This window comes from Oncorhynchus gorbuscha, linkage group LG15 (assembly GCF_021184085.1).
Source record: "Oncorhynchus gorbuscha isolate QuinsamMale2020 ecotype Even-year linkage group LG15, OgorEven_v1.0, whole genome shotgun sequence".
NCBI classification, from domain to species: domain Eukaryota; kingdom Metazoa; phylum Chordata; class Actinopteri; order Salmoniformes; family Salmonidae; genus Oncorhynchus; species Oncorhynchus gorbuscha.
In genome coordinates, this window is record NC_060187.1 from 67,471,286 (window position 1) to 67,489,134 (window position 17,849).

Consider the following 17,849-nt stretch of genomic DNA (forward strand, 5'->3'; position numbering starts at 1 on the left):
TTCTGACCACAATTTTTCTATGGGATTGAGGTCAGGGCTTTGTGATGGCCACCTCAATACCTTGACTTGGTTGTCCTCAAGCCATTTTGCCACAAAATTTGGAAGTATACTTGGGGTCATTGTACATTTGGAAGACTCATTTGCAACCAAGCTTTAACTTCCTGACTGATGTCTTGAGCTTTTGCATCAATATATCCACATAATTTCCCCTTCTCATGATGCCATCTATTTTGTGAAGTGCACCAGTCCATCCTGCGCAAAGCACCCCCACAAAATTATGCTGCCACCCCCGTGCTTCACAGTTGGATGGTGTTCCTCGGTTTGCAAGCATCCCCCTTTTTCCTCCAAACATCACAATGGTCATTATGGCCAAACAGTTCTATTTTTGTTTCATCAGACCAGAGGACATTTCTCCAGAAAGTACGATCTTTGTCCCCATATGCAGTTGCAAAACGTAGTCTGGCTTTTTTATGGCGGTTTTGGAGCAGTGGTTTCTTCCTTGCTGAGCGACCTTTCAGGTTATGTCAATATAGGACTCGTTTTACTGTGGATATAGATACTTTTGTACCTGTTTCCTCCAGCATCTTCACAAGGTCCTTTGCTGTTGTTCTGGGATTGATTTGCACTTTTCGCACCAAAGTACGTTCATCTCTAGGAGACAGAATGTGTCTCCTTCCTGAGCGGTTTATACTTGCGTACTATTGTTTGTACAGATGAATGTGGTACCTTCAGGCTTTTGGAAATTGCTCCCAAGGATGAACCAGACTTGTGGAGGTCTACAATCTTTTTCTGAGGTCTTGGCAGATTTCTTTTGATTTTCCCATGATGTCAATCAAAGAGGGACTGAGTTTGAAGGTCGGCCTTGAAATACATCCACAGGTACACCTCCAATGGACTCAAATGATGTCAATTAGCCTATCAGAAGCTTCTAAAGCCATGCCATAATTTTCTGGAATTTTCCAAGCTGTTTAAAGGCACAGTCAACTTAGTGTATGTAAACTTCTGACCCACTGGAATTGTGATACAGTGAATTGTAAGTGAAATAATCTGTCTGTAAACAATGGTTGGAAAAATGACTTGTGTCATGCACAAAGTAGATGTCCTAACCGACTTGCCAAAACTATAGTTTGTTAACAAGAAATTTGGGGAGTGGTTGAAAAACAAGTTTTAATGATGCCAACCTAATTGTATGTAAACTTCCGACTTCAACTGATAGCCATACCTAAAGGGGTCCTAAAATATAAAATCGAATAGCTAAATGATCCATGGTATGACCATCTTAAAACAATTCCAAATGTAGACCTTAATATCATGGAAGCACATGTGAACCATTTTATGACATCTTGTTTGTTTTTCTGTTTTGTTCTTCTTTCTTTAACCTCTTTTATCTTCCTGCCCAGGGAGGATAGTCTAATCTGTTTGAAATACATAGCCTATTTAAGGCTATAGGCCCCTCAAAATCAACTCTGGACCTCGAAGCCAGTTCTACCTGTGTTCTTTCATTGTTCCCTTCTAATCAGGGACTTATTTCGACTTGGGACACCAGGTGGGTGCAATTAATTATTAGGTACAGCATACCTCATAGGGTAAGAGTTGAACACCCCTGCTATAAATAACGTTATAGCAGAGTAATTACTGTATAGACGACCGGCACAGCCTAGATTATGGCTGTATAACATGAGAATTGAGAAAGTTTGACACCCCGCACGCCTCAGGTTATAGCAGGCGAATGAACTCCTTCGCTCACTGTCACATCCACTCTGCGCGAACGAGGTACTTGGCCGGAGCGCGCCTGTAGGAAGCCAGTCGACATTTGTAACGGCTCTTGAACCTACATTCTGCGGTCAACTCACCCTGCAGACTTATATTTTTCACTTTGAAATAAAGCTCCATTCATAAACATCAAAGTGGACTCTCGGCGGATGGTTATTTACTCCTGTTGACTTTCGTGTCAACTTTTCCGCACCGTTTCTTGGGACATGGGTGCGAGGCGCGATATGCCAACTTTTCTGGCTTTATCCACATTTCTATTCATTGCAACATGTGAGCCAATGGATAAGCAAGATATGCAAGGTAAAACAAATAATACTAACTCACTCATAGGAGTGCTTATTTTGTGAATAATCAAATTAAATTAGGTGGAAGTTTGTATTCGAAATGAATTGATGCAGACAGTTTTTGGTCTGGGACATCACTTTGTTCTGCCATAGACACACATAAATTCGAGATGGTTGTTATAACCCTGATAATATTAGTTAAAACTGTAGTTTTAGAAGTGTGTGCGAACCCGATAACAATTTCCAAGTCGAGGGTAAAACACTCCACACACAGGGCGCAACGTTTTTCTTTCACCTTTATGGCTTGAAATGTGCTGTTTTATCTCTATAGGCTACGTTCTATCATCTGTTGTCTCATTCATCTTGGTTATGTTGGTCATGTTTCACTGCTGGTTAATTAGGTTCTTTATTTTCCATTTCATACAGGAATAATATTTAATATTATTTCTAATTGATCATTCATATTTCCTCTCTCTTTTATTTATTTTTTGAGATGACCAGTTTTCTCCTTCCCCATGTCATAACTGATATTCTCCTCCACTTGTATTCTTTATGAAATATACAGGAACAGAGAACATGCTAGGCCAACTATTTTCTGACTTCCTTGGCTGACTTTCCCCCTATTCCCCTCTTTCCCCCTTGAGTGCTCACAGACTGTTTGTGGCAGAAATCCTGATCATTGCCAAACCTCATTGTCCAAACCAGTGTGTGAATGGGTGAGGAGGTGTCAGAAATAATAGCGAGAGACAGAGAGACAGAGAGAGAGGAAGGAGGAAGGGGAAAGCCTTCTTACTAAGAGCCAGAAAGCAGCCAGGAGTCCTGCTCCTTTTATTCCTCTCTCTTTTGTTTCCCCCTGGGTTTTAATATCCAGCAATATGTCAGCATGAGCTTTGACTTTTGGCACTATGAAGTTCTCTGTGATAATGCTCAGGAATGCCACTGCTAAAATTGATGGAAGTAAATGAATTCTGTATTGGTGCATAGTCTAGGAAAGACAATAAATACAGAGATAAATTCATAGTCATAGGAAGATAAATTAAATAGAAAAATATGTGTAAGAAAATAGTTGAAATGTACTATGTATTTGTACCTTCAATGTTATAACACTACTATCTGCCTATTAAACAAACATTTAAACTGTAGATGGGGATTTATTAGTGAAATGAAACTACTTGTAAAACGTGTTTCTTAAGGAGTCTTCATAAGGGATGTGGTTATAATAAGAGTCAGATTTGCTATTGTTAAGTTAGATGTTGCTTCAGAGATGTCAACTAGTCACTCAACAGGTGTCCTCATATACCTGGGCAAGGGTCAAAGGTGAAGCGTCATCATGGGACTGGATGAGAGCCTTTGATCAGGGAACATGGTAGATAGATACCCTCTCTCTTCATTATCTCTCTCTGTCATTCCCTCTTTCATTATCTCTCTCTCCCCACCCCCTCTCCAGTCATTGACATGCTAACGCTGGACTCCAAGACCAGTGTGTCTGCGGTGGAGAAGGTGACAGGTGCCATGAGTGTGCTCAGTGACATCTACATCGTGTCCACATTCCGCCTGCCTCCCAAGATGGGAGGGGTGCTGCTGGGCCTCTACAGCAAAGAGGAGAACAAGAAGTACCTGGAGCTGGCCATCATGGGAAAGATCAATAAAGGTACTTCACTCTCACCCACTGATTCAACCAGAATGAACTATTTCCCAGTTTCTCTGTGACGGAGCGTACAACTAACTCCGTCTCAAACCACCTTTAGTATTTAAAAGTGTTCACATGAATATCAATCTGTCCATTAAGTTTCCCTTTTTCCACACCCCTTTTTTGTATCTGTTTGACTTTTCTCTCCTTGTTCTTCTTTTGCTGTTATTAGTTACCTTTCCTTGTTCAGTAAATCCTTTAAAAAAAATGTTTTATTCTCCCCGTTACCCTCTCTCATAGCTCTGGTGCGTTACGTGAGGGAGGATGGCAAAATTCACACAGTGAACCTCCAGAGCACAAACCTGGCTGATGGTCGCACACACTCCATTATTCTCCGGGTTGGAGGCCTGCGCAGAGACAACCTACACCTGGAGCTCTACGTCAATTGTCGATTGGCTGACTCCAGCCAGGGCCTCCCTCCATTGGTCCCTCTCTCTGCGGAGAAGGTGGAGATTCGTAATGGCTTCAAGGCCTACGCAAGGCTACAGGTGACAAGGAGCACTGTGTCTGACATTAAGTCTCAAGTAAATCCCATGCCCCTTTAGCTAAGGGCCAGGGCTTCATCTCAATAGCCCAACGTGGCTTTCTCTCCTCGTCTCCTATCCTCAATCGGCACTTATTTGAAAACACAGGGTGAAGCTATATGGTGGATGCCTACTGGAAATTAGTTTTCACCTGTCAAGGTCTTTCACATCAGTGTAGATGAAGTGGAGCAGACGAGGAGTGGAGGCGACTTTTAATTGAGAGTTGGTCCTCTTTGACTACCTTTAACCATAGCAACAGCTATGCTTCTCCCATTACAGGGCGCTGTGGAGTCCCTCAAAATGGCGCTAGGGGGCAGTGTGGCCAAAGCAGGTACCCTGGCAGACTGTCCATTCCAGGGCGATTCATCAGTTTACAACACAGGTGTGTCCAAAATCACTATATGACTTTCCAAGTCTTTTATGAAATAAGTTAATCAGATGTGTATCCTGAACATGTTTCAACCTAAAGTCCTTTTCCTCTTCTTACAGTCGGTGCAACTGCAGAAGTGAACTCCATTCTAGGTGAGTGTATGCAAATGTCTCTTTTCAAGTATACAGTGGAATCAATGTCTCATGGAAATGTGTGTTGGCTTTACTTGACAATGATTTGGCATTCTGTGGGTATTGTATGTCAGGTGACCACACTAAGGCTCTGATTGGTCAGCTAATCATCTTTAACCAGATCCTAGGAGAGCTGCGAGAGGACATCAGAGAGCAGGTGAGTTGTGTGTGTGTGGGTTTGTACAAGTGTATGCATGCAGCATGTGTGTGTGTCTGCATACTGTATGTGATTGTGCATTTTCACTGATGTCCTCTCCTTCTCCAGGTGAAGGAGATGTCCCTGATTAGGAACACCATTCTGGAGTGCCAAGTGTGTGGTGAGTGAACAGCCATGGGAAAACAAACAATATGTATGGACAATTTGACCCATTCCTCATGTTCCCTATTCTTGTCTCGCTCTTAAATACACAACAAAACCTAAACCAACGGTGTGTTGACCTCCAGGCTTCCACGACCCTCGTTCCCCCTGCTCCCCCAACCCCTGTTTTAAGGGTGTTTCCTGCATGGAGACCGTTGACTACCCAGGGTACCGCTGTGGTCCCTGCCCAGAGGGCATGATGGGCAACGGAACCCACTGCCAGGACATTGACGAGGTATAACACAATAACAGACAGGAAATGGAAATTAGCCTGGCCGGGTTTTAAATTGTGGTTTTTACACTGCCTCAAGCTCACAGTTGAATGAAATGTGAATTGACAAGACTTTTAGGGTGACAGCTGAGCTGTTGTCAAAATAGACAGAGTCACTTCAAGTACTGTACTCAGCACGGCTCTTATTTCAAAGAGCCCCTACTTTACCACTTATCTCTGTCTATTTCTCTCTCGTCTCCCCCACTCTCTCTGTTTTCTCTCTATTTCTATTCTCTGTCTCTAACTTGTCTCAGTGTTCCATAGCCCAGCCCTGCTACTCTCCAGGTGCCTGTATAAACACCGTGAAGGGTTTTAGCTGTGAGCTCTGCCCCCCTGGTCTCTGGGGCCCACCCCTCTTTGGGGTCGGACTGGAGTACGCCAAGTACCACAAGCAGGTACACACACACACACACACACACACACACACACACACACACACACACACACACACACACACACACACACACACACACACACACACACACACACACACACACACACACACACACACACACACACACACACACACACACACACACACACACACACACACACACACACTATCACTTTTTTCCTTATTGACATAATCCATAATTCCCTATTGTCTTTTTTCTTCCTCACACACCTTGCTGTGGGTTTGTCTATAGGAGTGTGTAGACATCGATGAGTGTATTGAAGTTGCCAATGCCTGTGTGCCCCACTCCATGTGTACCAACACCATCGTAAGTAGAAACCATTTTCCAATGTGAAGATGTTTATTACAATGTATGTACAGCGTCAAATCTTCACAAACGAGACATCGCCCTCTTGTGATCATATGAGGGTACTCTAGACCCGCTGTGTAGTAAAGCTGTTCTCTCTCCCTTCCCCCTTCCTCTCCCCCATCTCTCTTTCTCTCTCCACCCTCCTCCTTTCTCTCTCTCTCTCTCTCTCTCTCTCTCTCTCTCTCTCTCTCTCTCTCTCTCTCTCTCTCTCTCTCTCTCTCTCTCTCTCTCTCTCTCTCTCTCTCTCTCTCTCTCTCTCGCTCTCTCTCTCTCCCACCTCTCCTTCCATCTTTCTCTCCCAGGGCTCGTTCAGGTGTGGTGGCTGTAAGGTGGGTTACCTGGGGAACCAGACAGTGGGCTGTGTGCCCCGTAGGTCCTGTGCCACACTCAGCTTTAACCCTTGTGATGTCAACGCCCACTGCATTATAGAGAGGAACGGAGAGGTGTCCTGTGCGGTAGGCAACAGTGGTCTTTTACTATCTTTGCCCTCCTGGACAGGAAAAGAGGAGCCACACTGCACTATACTGTCAAACTCTAAATAATACTTTATAGATCTTGGCTGGGCAATTCCAGTCCTCAAGGGCCTGATTGGGGTCACACTTTTTCTCCATCCCTAGCAAACACAGCTGGTTAATTAAATTGCATTCTAAACTGAAGATCATGATTAGTTGATTATTGGAGTCAGGTGTGTTAGCTGGAGCTGGGACAAAACTGTGACACCAATCAGGCCCTCAAGGACTGGAATTGCCCACCCCTGTTATAGATGTATTGTAGGTTTGTTTTAAAATGCTCTCTTTTCTTCCACTCTCCAGTGCAACATTGGCTGGGCCGGTAACGGGAACACTTGTGGCACAGACACAGACATTGATGGATACCCAGACCGCTCTCTGCCCTGTATGGACAATGACAAGCACTGTAAACAGGACAACTGTGTTTACACACCCAACTCAGGCCAGGAGGACGCAGACAACGACGGCATCGGAGACCAGTGTGACGAGGACGCAGATGGGGACGGCATCAAGAATGTGGAGGTGTTGTTTCCATCTCAGACCCTCTGTGGTAATTGTATCTGGGTGTATGTGAATGATTGTAAGTCATTGTTTCTCATTTTCTCTCATGACCATAACTGTTATATTTTGCAGGATAACTGTCGACTAGAACCCAACAAAGATCAGCAGAACTCAGACACAGACTCTTTCGGTGACGCCTGTGACAACTGTCCCAATGTCCCTAACATTGACCAGAAGGATACGGACAGCAACGGGCAAGGAGACGCCTGTGACAATGACATAGATGGAGATGGTGTGTATTCACACAGACGCGTGTGCACACACTCACACTTTCACTCACACATAAACAGCAAGATGTCCGGGAGACCTTTTTGTGGGCCGCCGTTGAAGTTGGCATTACACTCATTGTTAACATAGCAATTCTAAGCAACTAGGTGATGGTCCTCTTGTCGCCCCCCTGTCTCCCCCTGGTGTTCAGGTATCCCCAACGTGCTGGACAACTGCCCCAAGGTCCCCAACCCCATGCAGACAGACAGGGACGGAGACGGGGTAGGAGACGCCTGCGACAGCTGCCCTGAGATCAGTAACCCCATGCAGGTAAATAACCTTCACACCCCCAATTCCCAAAATATGGATCTACAGAAGATATTCAGCCACTCTTGGCTGAAACAGGGGTTTAGGCTGCTCATTTTGTCTTGTCTTTGGTTTATTCTGACCCTCTCCCTCTAGACGGACATTGACAATGACCTGGTGGGGGATGTGTGTGACACTGACCAGGACACGTGAGTCTCTGACTTCAACATGAACGCACACAAACACACACAAACTGCACTCACACTGCTACAGCTGTCACACAGCGCTACACCTGCTGTGCCTAACACACACATACATGCACCTGCTGCGCTCATATTCACAAAAAAACACACTCACTTTACACCTGCTGGGATTTACAAGTAGATACACACACCTGCTAGGATTTACAAGTAGACACACACACCTGCTGGGGCTTGTTTTTGTGCTGCAGTTGTTAGAACTTCCTGATGATGTTTTTCTAGGTGATCAAAAAAACACAAACTATTTCGGTACAAACAAAATAAGTGAACATAACGTGACTTGGGCCAGGATTCAATGCAAGGCGCGTTATAGGGCAGCGCACTGCACAGGATTTTAAAAGGTCATTTACGATTGAGCCGACATGCGCAGCATTTACCACGAATGCTGTTTAAAATGCCTAAGGCGCATTGTCGGTTGTCTAGTGAACTGTGCTAGAGCACTCTTTGAATTAAATCCCATCCTAGGAGTTTAACTGAATTCCAATGTGTCTATGTGTGTTCCAGGGATGGGGACGGTCACCAGGACTCCAGGGACAACTGCCCTGACCATCCCAACAGCTCCCAGCTGGACTCGGACAACGATGGCCTTGGGGACGACTGTGACGATGACGATGACAATGACAGGATCCCAGACATTCAAGACAACTGCAGACTTATCACCAACCCCAACCAGAAAGATTCTAACAGTAACCAACCGTTACTAAAACTTGAACAGTGAACTATCCCTTTAACAGTAACCAAACGTTATTAAAACTTGAACAGTGAACTATCCCTTTAACAGTAACCAACCGTTAAAGGGATAGTTCAATGTTCAAGTTTTAGCTTGTTTTTTTTTTACTTCTGCATCGCTACATGCTTCAAAAGTGCCCCTCTGTCTTACTATGGCCATCTCCCTCTCCTCTCCCAGGTAACGGGGTGGGCGACGTGTGTGAGAACGACTTTGACAACGATTCAGTCTGGGATCTGATTGATGTGTGCCCTGAGAGTTCAGAGGTCACTCTGACAGACTTCAGAGCCTATCAGACAGTCATTCTGGATCCAGAGGGCGATGCCCAGATCGATCCCAATTGGGTGGTGCTCAATCAGGTGACCCTTGACCTCCCTCTTTGGCTCAACACATGAACAACTTTGATTGTAGGCTGAAATATCCCTTTAAGGTTATCCTCCTACTCTGAAATCAGTTTACAAGGAGGACTATTATGGTTATTATAAATAGGCCTATGCTAGTGCATTGACTACAGACTAAAGCATGGTATATTGCATTGTGCATATTTGTCACGCTCTTATGTATGATTCATTGTGGATACGGATTCTGATATTAGCGAATCCTCTTTTATTGCAGGGCATGGAAATAGTTCAGACCATGAATAGTGATCCTGGTTTAGCTGTGGGTAAGTTGATGTTATGGGTTATGTTGTTTGTTACTTCTTGTCCTGGTCTTGTGATGTAATCTAAATAGAATTACTCAAATTATGGCCTATACAGTGATTTGAGTATAGCTGTGTATTGAAAAGGTCCTGGAAATAAATATATTCAGTACCAGTCAAAAGTTTGGACACACCTACTCATCCAAGGGCATTCTCAACCAGCTTCACCTGGAATGCTTTTCCAACAGTCTTGAAGGAGTTCCCACATATGCTGAGCACTTGTTGGCTGCTTTTCCTTCACTCTGCAGTCTAACTCATCCCAAACCATCTCAATTGGGTTTAGGTCGGGTGATTGTGGAGGCCAGGTCATCTGATGCAGCACTCCATCACTCTCCTTCTTGATAAAATAGCCCTCACAAAGCCTGGGGGTGTGTTGGGCCATTGTCCTGTTGAAAAACAAAGGATAGTCCCACCAAGCGCAAACCAGATGTGATGGCGTATCTCTGCAGAATGCTGTGTTAGCCATGCTGGTTAAGTGTGCCTTGAATTCTAAATAAATCACTGACAGTGTCACCAGCAAAGCACCCCCACACCATCACACCGTCACACCTCCTCCTCCATGCTTCAAGGTGGGAACCACACATGCAGAGATTGTGGTTGGAACCAAACATCTCAAATTTGTACTCATCACACCAAAGGACAAATTTCCACCTGTCTAATGTCCACTGCTCATGTTTCTTGGCCCAAGCAAGTCTCTTCTTCTTATTGGTGCCCTTTAGTAGTGGTTTCTTTGCAGCAAATTGACCATGAAGTCCTGATTCACACAGTCTCCTCTGAACAGTTGATGTTGAGATGTTACTTGAACTCTGTGAAGCATTTATTTGGGATGCAATTTCTGAGGCTGGTAACTCTAATGAACTTATCCTCTGCAGCAGAGGTAATTCTGGGTCTTCTTTTCCTGTGGAGGTCCTCATGAAAGATGAGTTTCATCATAGCGCTTGATGGTTTCTGCAACTGCACTTGAAGAAACTTTCAAAGTTCTTGAAAGTTTACGCATTGACTGACCTCCATGTCTTAAAGTAAGGATGGACTGTCATTTCTCTTTGCTTATTTGAGCTGTTCTTGCCATAATATGGACTTGGTCTTTTACCAATAGGGCTATCTTCTGTATACCGCCACTACCTGATTGGCTCAAACACATTAAGAAGGAAAGAAATTCCACAAATGAACTTTTAACATAGCCCACCGGCTAATTGAAATGCATTCCAGGTGACTACCTCATGAAGCTGGTTGAGAGAATGCCAAGAGTGTGCAAAGCTGTCATCGAGGCAAAGGGTGGTTACTTTGAAGAATCTCAAATATAAAATATATTTTGATTTGTTTAACACGTTTTTGTTTACTACATGATTACATATGTGTTATTTCACAGTTTTGATGTCTCTATTATTATTCTACAATGTAGAAAATAGTACAAATAATGAATGAGTAGGTGTGTCCAAATGTTTGACTGGTACTGTATATTTTTTAAATTCCAATGAACTGAATTGACCTGACTCAACGTAATGACCTCCCCCAGGCTACACAGCGTTCAACGGGGTGGACTTTGAGGGCACCTTCCACATCAACACGGTGACGGACGACGACTATGCAGGCTTCATCTTCGGCTACCAGGACTCCTCTTCCTTCTACGTGGTGATGTGGAAACAGACAGAGCAGACCTACTGGCAGTCGACACCCTTCCGGGCCATGGCCCAACCTGGCCTGCAGCTCAAAGTGAGTGATGGGACACAAACACAGCAGCCTATAGGTGGTGCTACTGATAAGAAACTTGGCTGAATCAGGACACTTCCTGAGAATCACCTTCAGATAGACTCTGCTGTTGGATATACACTACCGTTCAAAAGTGTGGGGTCACTTCGAAATGTCCTTGTTTTTGAAAGGAAAGCAAATGTTTGGCCAGTAAAATAACATCAAATTGATCAGAATACAGTGTAGACATCGTTAATGTTGTAAATGACTATTGTAGCGGGAAACTGCAGTTTTTTAATGGAATATCTACATAGGTGCCCATTATCAGCAACCATCACTCCTGTGTTCCAATGGCACGTTGTGTTAGCTAATCCAAGTTTATCATTTTAAAAGGCTACTTGATCATTAGAAAACCCTTTTACAATTATGTTAGCACAGCTAAAAACTGTTATACTGATTAAAGAAGTAATAAAACCTTGCCTTCTTTAGTCTAGTTGAGTATCTGGAGCATCAGCACTTGTGGGTTCGATTACAGGCTCAAAATGTCCAGAAACAAAGACCTTTCTTCTGAAACTTGTCAGTCTATTCTTGTTCTGAGAAATGAAGGCTCGAAGGCCAGCATCCCGGAGCAGCCACTTCACTGTTGACGTTGAGACTGGTGTTTTGTGGGTACTATTTAATGAAGCTGCCAGTTGAGTACTTGTGAGGCATCTATTTCTCAAACTAGACACTCTAATGTACTTGTCCTCTTGCTCAGTTGTGCACTGGGGCCTCCCACTCCTCTTTCTATTCTGGTTAGAGCCAGCTTGCTCTGTTCTGTGAAGGGAGTAGTACACAGCGTTGTACGAGATCTTCAGTTTCATGGCAATTTCTCACATGGAATAGCCTTAATTTCTCAGAACAGGAATAGACTGATGAGTTTCGGAAGAAAGATCTTTGTTTCTGGACATTTTGAGCCTGTAATCGAACCCACAAATGCTGATGCTCCAGATACTCAACTAGGGTAGAGAAGGCCAGTTTTATTGCTTCTTTAAACAGTACAACAGTTTTCAGCTGTGCTAACATAATTGTAAAGGGGTTTTCTAATGATCAATTAGCCTTTTAAAATGATAAACTTGGATTAGCTAACACAACGTGCCATTGGAACACAGGAGTGATGGTTGCTGATAATGGGCCTATGTAGATATTCCATAAACAATCAGCCGTTTCCAGCTACAATAGTCATGTATAACATTAACAATGTCTAGACTCTATTTCTGATCAATTTGATGTTTTTTTTATGGACAAAAAAGGTGCTTTTATTTTATTTTAAAAGGACAATTCGAAGTGATCCCACACTTTTGAACGGTAGTATAAGTACAACAAAGCATGTTGTGGTAGAGAGACATTCTAAAAACCTTTGATAGTTATCCAGTGAAATATAATCATGGAAAAAGTAGCATCTACTACAGGGTTCAGAATATGCAACAAACTCTCTCTCTCTCTGTCTCTCTCTCTTGTCCCCCTCCAGGCAGTGAAGTCCCGTACAGGGCCTGGTGAGTACCTGCGTAACGCCCTGTGGCACACAGGGGACACCAACGAGGAGGTGAAGCTGCTGTGGTCGGACCCACGGAATGTGGGCTGGAGAGACAAGACGTCTTACCGCTGGCAGCTCAGCCACAGGCCCCAGGTGGGCTACATCAGGTAGGCCACACCCCTCTTTCTCTCTTAGTTCTTTATTCTTTTTATTTGATTTTAATTTACTACTTTCTATTTGTATCAGATGTTCAGTAACTCTTTTATTGTCAATAGAATTTATGATCTGAAGTCATTTAGTACCTCCTTAACTATGTATCAGAATTCCATTGTTTTTACTTACTCGGGGGCAGATGTGTTCGATGGCTTTGAACTTGAAACTGAGTTCATCCTCACTGGACAGGACACTGTTGTGATACACGGCTGTGTGTGACCACGGTTGACCACTAGAGGGAGTTTACACTGCCTTGGCTTGGATGATAAAAAAAGAAAAAGAAAGATGGCTGGTGGCAGTTTGGTGGACTGGGTGGCTATTCACCAATATATACTCCATATTTTTCCCTCCTAAACCTCTTTGTGACTTTTACAGAGAGACCGGGCCCCCTGGCCCTCTATTGTCCCCGTTGCCATGTCAACCAAATCCTTGGCAAGAATTTGCTGAGTGCCCGTTCATATGCAGATCCAGAGGAAACTACTGTAGAGTGGGGGGTCTGAGAGAGACAGAGAGAGCAAGAGAGAGAGAGCAAGAGAGAGAGAGAGAGAGAGAGAGAGAGAGAGAGAGAGAGAGAGAGAGAGAGAGAGAGAGAGAGAGAGAGAGAGAGAGAGAGAGAGAGAGAGAGAGAGAGAGAGAGAGAGAGAGAAGGGGGGTGAGGGGGAGAAAGCGAGAGAGGGAGAGAGCTGGGAGAGTATCAAAGACAGAGAAAGAAACAGAAAGATAAACAAGTGTGAGGGAGTCTGACTGGAGGCACTGAGAGTAACATAGCAGAATAAGGAAAAATCTCAAGCAGATTGTCAGATTCTAAGAGTGAAAAAGAATATCTTGAATCAGACGTCATGTCCGAGGAACATATTGCTTGTGCAAATAGTTTAAGAAACCAGCTTTATTGGGTGGCATAAATACCACATTGTGCTCAACAAAGCATCAGCTAGACATTTTCAAAAGACACATTCATTTGAACCAATACCTGTGTTTGAGCATCTCTCAAAACCCTTACATTTCTGGCCCATTATCAGTAGCGATGCGTGGGTAAAATCACCGGGGAAACCAAACCAGAACAAAAAGCCATTATATAACTGTTGTGTTGTGATACTTGCTTTATTTGCTCTATAGCCTGTCTTGACACTGTGATATATATACAATAAGAAGACACAGTGGCAGAATAAATTCAACCACATATTTGTTTCATTACAAAACCGGAGAGCCACATCTGTCCGGTGAAGTCCACAAAACATATTGCATGTAACAAACAGTTACATGACCTACAGCATGTTCAAGCAAGGTAATGTTTATGGATTTAGAACCACGGAAAGTTTCCGCAAGTTGCAAAGAAAACAGGAGCTGCCTCCACTATTCCAGCACCATTTCAACATCAACATCATGTAATCACCTATGCTTACTCTAATACAGTGACAACTAAAAGATATTAGATAACCAAAAACTATTTAGTCCAATCAACGTAAGCTAAATATGATGTGGCTGTCCATGGTCCTGATTTCTCTCTGTGTGTGTGTATTTGTGTGTGTTTGCGTGCGTATAAGTAGAAAAACATGTTGACTCACCCTACTTGTAGAGAAACGCCAATTCCATCCTCCTCTTTCATGTTGCCTAAACGGCTTATAACTCTGTCATATAGTACACACTTTTTGTTGTTCTAGGCTACCTGATTAAAATGCTTGCTAGTTAGCCTAACTACCTTTTCATGGACAACGATGCGCCAGGCCAGCATACTACCTGGGGACAATGTATGAATTTATGTTTGGATCAGAATCGCCGTTATAATCATTGGCCAGTATGGATAATTAAGTAAAACCACAAGTCCAAATCCCTATCTCCATCCATTGCCAATTTAGGAAAGGGACAATTTTAGCAAGCTAGCCACCGGAAGACAACAACACAAGGAGATGCAACAATTCACGTTTTTTTCTGTCAATAATGATGTTTGGCTTGTGATGTGATTAGTCTGATGCCAAATCCAAACTGGCTTCCCTTGACACTTATTTTAGTGCTCCAGGACCATTCAGTGTTGAGCTCACACAGTTTAGCTCAACACTGATTGGCTATTATTATTTTTTATTTTTTTCAATGGAGACCAAATGCTCGCTGGCTTCCCATGCATTCAATGCTACGGGCAGCAACAACTTCATACTCTTTCTGACCAGACAGCATCAGATAGATATGCTGCACATACTGAGACAGAGGGGCACTGTTACGTTAGATCAGATGCTTTCTCTGATAAGATACATTCAGCCTGTTGCGAATTGAAGGACATTTATGAAACACAGAGAGGCAAAAGATACATTATTTTGTTTCTATATTTTTTTGTCAATTTTTTGGGGAAGCCTAGCTTCCCTTGGCATCCATGAATACATGCCACTGCCCATTATTTAAAAAAGTTGCCAGAGAAAAGGAAAGTTGGGGGGGGGTGGAGTTTGTGGAGGGGGGGCACTCCAGTGGGGTGCAGTGAGGGGAGAGTGGAGAGAGAGAGACAGGTCTTTTTAGAGGCAGGGAGGCCCTATTCAGACCCAAACAGAGAGACACCTGCTTTGTATGCTGTGCAGAGGAGTCAATGGAGCACTGCAGCTATGCACTGCACTCACTCAGGCAGTGGCTGGGACAGGGGCTGGGCCTGCTCTCTGTCTCTCTTTCTCTGTTCATCCAAATCACCCATTTTGAGTTCTGTGGTTACTTTCCACTGGGCTTTAGTTTGGTGGCACTTCATTTGACTAATCTCTTATATGACCATATGCCAACTACTACAGCTACCCACAACAATCACATGTTATAGGTATGTGACAGTGGTATCAATAAAGACAGTGTGGATGACTTTCATTTTGATAATTACCAGAGGGAACATGGCTAGAAATGACAAGGGAATGTAAAAGTCCCCTGATTTGTGCATTGTCCCGCGCTCTGTGGTAGGGTGAAGTTATATGAGGGGACGGAGATTGTGGCTGACTCTGGCGTGGTGATTGACACTACCATGAGAGGCGGGCGACTGGGGGTCTTCTGTTTCTCCCAAGAGAACATCATCTGGTCCAACCTGCGCTACCGCTGCAACGGTAAGACTCCGTTCTTCACATTGCTACTAACCACTAACGATACTTGTATTGAACAACATAATGCTAGTGAACTAATTTACTCGTATGTTCTACTTCATCTGTTGTTTATTAGACACTGTTCCAGACGACTTCAACCCATATCGCAAACAGGTCCTGCTGCACATCAAAGTGTGAGAGGATTCGAGGATGTGTGAGTGCTGAGGCATGTAGATGAGTAACCTGTCCAGCACTGTCTATCTACACAAACTCACACACACTCTTACTGCCTCTCAGTACAGACTTCCAACTGCTGTTCAAATGTGTGTGACTGTGTCTGCCATTGAGTGAAAGGGGAGGGGTTTCAGAGTTGTGGTAAAGGAAGAAGAAGAACCAATTTACAACGTTGTTATTATACCAGACTGGAAAAGCAAAAAGGTACCAGAGACTTTGGAAGAAAGTATACATGATAATTCATGTATGTAGGACTGTGTTACTTCTGGGTTTGAGTTGCTGTTTTAGCCCTCACTGTATGAACGGTGGTTGTGTGAATGACAGCGGTTAACCGTTGAGTTTGACTGTTGCGTTGGGTGTGAGTGCTTTTGTATTTACAGCTATTATAGGAATACATGGATTCCATTTTGTGTTTTAAGACCGAACAGTTAAAGGATGTGTTTGTCCATCTCATATCTAACTGTAAAATAAAGAGCATAAGCTAACGTTACAGGGATGATGGGAATTTGATAAATACTGTACATCCTCTGGATATGAAACTCCGGGTAACTCTGTCATGACCAGATAATGTCATCTCAGCAGCAAAATACAGATCTGTCACAAGAGACTGTAGACTTGCAGCTATTTAGCCATATTACGTTCAGCCTTTAATAGTGGAATTATGTCCCTATTTTGAATAAACGTGGATCTCTGTGGATTCTAGTGTATACTTTCCTGGACATCTGAGTCTGTGCCCAGTAATTGAATAATAAATAAAGCCTTATTGGAAGTGTTTCTATGAATTAAGTTAAGTCTAACTGATTAATTCAACAGACGCATAAACAAAGAGCAAAACAATGTTTGTCCACAAAAAATAATAAACAATTGAATTTCTTAAAAATATGTTTATTTGACCTTTGTGATTCTGTACACAACAAGAATGCTAATGAACGATACGACTTTTTAAAAAACGGTCAAATAAATCAAGAGCAACTGCGAGTGAGCACTGCTGTTCCAAGGTCATCTAGTCAGTGATGTATGTGGTGACACTTGTGCTAACTCTATCTAACCGCTGAGTGCTGTGGTTGTCATCATACCTCCCAGGAGCAGACAGACCCCAGGGCTCAACTGACTGAACTGCCCAGTCTGGCTCCACAGTCTGCTTCTCTGCTCCACCATAATAGCCAGTCATAAAAATTCATATACATTGTACAGAACCTGCTATATTTAATATCATATATTATGTGTCGCATAGCCTAACTACGTTATTCTTATGCCAGTGTAGTAACACTGTAATAACTCAATGATAACACTGTATTTTAACATGTAACTTACTTTGTAATGGTGTTGAGCATTTTGTTACCACATAAGTGAAATAAAGCCTCTTCCCATTCTACTTGTGTAATAACAACAAAACAAGTTACCCTGCTGAGGACAGACTTGAACATTTATTTGGATTCCATTTAGAATGGTGTATTTTAAGCATTATTCTATTAAGCTGGAGATGTCCTGCTATTGACCCCTGACTACTGTGGCTGGATTCCAATCTGATCATTCATTCTCTTTGCTCTATCCTGACTAACTCTCTCTCAGGTGTGATTTGTCATCCTAGGTCTTGCTGGCCATACAGAGTTTGTGCAATACTGCTTCCTATCCCAATATGTGGGAAGTTTCAGAGTTAA

At 43.2% G+C, this 17,849-nt stretch overlaps 1 protein-coding gene across 1 annotated transcript; it reads left to right on the top strand.

Annotated features, from left to right (window-relative positions):
• The first annotated feature begins 1,758 nt into the window (after positions 1–1,758).
• LOC123997845 (thrombospondin-3a-like) lies at positions 1,759–17,070 on the top strand. The gene is made up of 22 exons (XM_046302450.1): positions 1,759–2,073; positions 3,505–3,708; positions 3,988–4,235; positions 4,551–4,653; positions 4,761–4,793; positions 4,907–4,989; positions 5,098–5,149; positions 5,277–5,425; positions 5,716–5,856; positions 6,109–6,183; positions 6,528–6,680; positions 7,038–7,256; positions 7,368–7,527; positions 7,714–7,832; positions 7,965–8,017; positions 8,573–8,754; positions 8,976–9,154; positions 9,411–9,459; positions 11,012–11,208; positions 12,695–12,867; positions 15,839–15,978; positions 16,091–17,070. Exons 1-22 carry the CDS (start codon positions 1,980–1,982, stop codon positions 16,150–16,152), a joined length of 2,868 nt encoding a protein of 955 aa, XP_046158406.1. The 5' UTR covers positions 1,759–1,979; the 3' UTR covers positions 16,153–17,070.
• Positions 17,071–17,849: the final 779 nt, after the last annotated feature.